The 2907-nt window shown below is 47.4% G+C and overlaps 1 protein-coding gene across 1 annotated transcript; it reads left to right on the top strand.

Annotated features, from left to right (window-relative positions):
- On the top strand, positions 1 to 1879 carry LOC105996728 (cytochrome b-c1 complex subunit 8). The gene is made up of 3 exons (XM_013030913.1): positions 1 to 73; positions 241 to 406; positions 1684 to 1879. Exons 2-3 carry the CDS (start codon positions 253 to 255, stop codon positions 1776 to 1778), a joined length of 249 nt encoding a protein of 82 aa, XP_012886367.1. The 5' UTR covers positions 1 to 73; positions 241 to 252; the 3' UTR covers positions 1779 to 1879.
- Positions 1880 to 2907: the final 1028 nt, after the last annotated feature.

The raw sequence follows: 2907 nt of genomic DNA, 5'->3' as shown, positions 1-2907 counted from the left end.
CAAGGCCGCCCCGCCTTCTGGCTCTGCCGGAAGTGACGCGCGGAGGTCAGCGGCGGAGGACAGCGCGTTCGGGGTATGGGCCGGAAGGGATGGGGGGGGTATCCCCGGGAAAGGAGGATGGGGGGGGCGGCGGTGGCAGCGGGAGTGGGGGGGGGCTGGGGGGTGGTCTGGATGAGGCCGCGGCGCACCCCGAGGCTGAGCCCCAGCGCCTCTGTCTTCCCACCGGCGTCGCCCCGCAGGGTCCCCGCCAAGATGGGCCGCGAGTTCGGGAACCTGAGCCGGGTGCGGCACGTCATCTCCTACAGCCTGTCGCCCTTCGAGCAGCGCGCCTTCCCCCACTACTTCAGCAAGGGCATCCCCAACATGCTGCGGCGCGTCAAGGACAGCCTCCTGCGGGTGGCCCCGCGTGAGTACCGCGCATCCCCGGCGCGGGAGGCGGCGGCTGCCGGCCCGCCCGAGAGGCCGGGACGCTCCGACACTTGATCGCACTCAGTGACTGTCCCCCGGCCTCCCCCAAATGACCGGCCGAAGGTCACTTGTGGGACTCCAGCGTTCTCCCTGTGAGGTCAACCTATCTCACTTTTCTTATCGTGGGAAATGTACCCGCTGGTGCCTAATGCTGACAGGTGCAGGACAGAGCGACTCCGCCCAGAACCACGGGCGCCGGGGGAGGGGGGGGGTAAGGAATATGCCAAGGTGGTCAATGCCAAGTGGATCTTTCATCCCAATGATGGCGATTTTTGGCTTAGTGTATAGTGAGGGGTCATCTTTATTTTAGCTTCTTGTGGAATGGATGTGTAACTTAACCTTTTTTTTTTTTTTTTGCCAGTCCTGGGGCTTGAACTCAGGGCCTGGGCACTGTCTCTGAGATTCTTTGGCTCAAAGCTAGCACGCTACCACTTGAGCCACAGCACCACTTCCCGCCTTTTCTATTTACGTGGTACTGAGGAATTGAACCCAGGGCTTCATGCATGCTCAGCGAGCACTCTACCACTAAGCCACATTCCCAGCCTGTAACTTAACCTTTCTTGACTCTAAAGTCTAAAAGTAAGTTTTGTTTTTGTGCTGGTGCTGGAGCCTGGGTACTGTCCTTGAGCTTTTTTTTTTTTTCCTTTTTTCTTCCTCTCAAAGGCTAGTGCTCTACTACTCGAGCCATAGCTCCAATTTAAAGCTTTTTGGTGGTTCATTGGAAGTAAGAGTCTCACAGACTTTACTGCCTGAGCTGGCTTTGAACTGTGATGCTCAGATCTCAGCCTCCTGAGTAGCTAGGATTACAGGCATGAGTCACCAGCACCTGGACTAAAAGTAGTTTCTTAAAAGCTAGAGAGCAGAACCTGGCCTAAGTCAGACAAGAAGGACCTGTAACTCTGTCATAGGTACTCATCACTTATTCTTACTTTAGATTTTTTGTAAGCATTTGTAGGGGTTTGTCTTTTTTTTTTTCTATTTCAGTTGATTTTATTCTTATAAAACTGCAAGGTTATGAACACAAACTATGAAGAATCTCCTAAGCTTTTTACATAAGTAAATTTCAAGTTCACAGTCTGTTCATTTTGAATTATTTATAATGGGAGACCTTAGTATAATATCTTAGACAAGAGGTTATTAATTCTGCAGACAGGTAATAAAATGCCAAACCTGACAAGAAGGACTTATTCTCACTTTTGATTTTTTTTTTTAAAGCATTTGTAGGGGTTTATCTTATCTACACATGGGGGAACCACGAGTTTGAGAGGTCCAAGAGGAAGAATCCAGCTACCTACGAAAATGACAAATGAACAGCTTACCGGCATGAAGGTTTACTCGCTCTGAAAGACCCTTCTCTGGGAGAGGAGTCTGTATTGTGTCTTGAAGATATAATAAACTTCTGGGCTGTATACACTGTTGTAACTTCACATTTTTGTAAGCAGAATCCTTAGTTTGACTGCTAATAGTCTAGATTCAAGTTCATGAAGTTATACTTTTCACAAGTTCTATGCAGCTTTGTGTAGTCAGGTTTTGAGATAAACTCCCCCACCCCAATTCTGTAGTTTGCAAGAAAGTTGCCACAGCTAATCAATAGTGGTAACATGGACTGTGGAGAATGTTGATTCTTGGCTCTCTGCTCCCAGTATGAATATAAGTCTGCTAACTATTGTGTCAAGTACTTTTGTTAGCCACACAAACGATCTTTTTGCCAGTCCTGGAGCTTGAATTCTGGGCTTGGGTGCTGCTGTCCTTGAACTCCTTTTGCTATGTGAACCATAGCACTACTTCCGGCTTTTTCTGTAATTGTCTCCCAGACTTTCCTACCTAGGCTGGCTTCAAACTCCAATCCTCGGATCTCAGCCTCTTGAGTAGTTGGGATTACAGGTGTGAGACACTGGTGCCTGGCACAAATGATCTTTTAAACTTTCTAGCAACCTTTGAACTAAGTATCATTAGTATGCTCATTTTGTGTACAAGAAAACAGATACAAGTAATTTGCTGAAAATTATACAACAGTGAATGGTAGAGTCTAGCACCCAGGATATGCTCTTAAAACTACGCCATATTGCCTCTCCTCCAAAGGCAGGACTTGGTTTGAGGAGAGTCAACTGTGAATGGAGGCTGTGGGCTGATTATACCACAGAGCTGACAATGATTGCTAACTATATGTGAACTGTAAAGACTATTTTCTCTATCCCTTTGTGGAAAATGTCTATTCCTGCACTGGAGCTGAAAGCTACCATTTAACCTTCACCTGAAGATAGTGGAAACTTCTTTTAGAATACTGGTTAGTCTACAGCAACTTTTATATCCTCTAATGTTTGATGGTTGCTGTTACCCCTTTTTTTTCCTTTAATTTTTTTTTTCTTTTGTTGGTCATAGAGCGTGAACTCAGGGCCTGGGTACTGTTCCTGAGCTTTTTCCGCTGAAGGCTAGTGC

This window comes from Dipodomys ordii, unplaced genomic scaffold, assembly GCF_000151885.1.
Source record: "Dipodomys ordii isolate 6190 unplaced genomic scaffold, Dord_2.0 Scaffold135, whole genome shotgun sequence".
NCBI lineage: Eukaryota > Metazoa > Chordata > Mammalia > Rodentia > Heteromyidae > Dipodomys > Dipodomys ordii.
This window is presented reverse-complemented; position numbering and strand designations above follow the sequence as displayed.

Excerpts from the sequence above, each read along its gene's own strand:
- LOC105996728 (XM_013030913.1), top strand. The coding sequence starts at position 253 with ATGGGCCGCGAGTTCGGGAACCTGAGCCGGGTGCGGCACGTCATCTCC. Across the intron at positions 407-1,683 it reads CCTCCTGCGGGTGGCCCCGC|CATTTGTAGGGGTTTATCTT; the intron begins GTGAGTACCGCG and ends TTTTTTTTAAAG.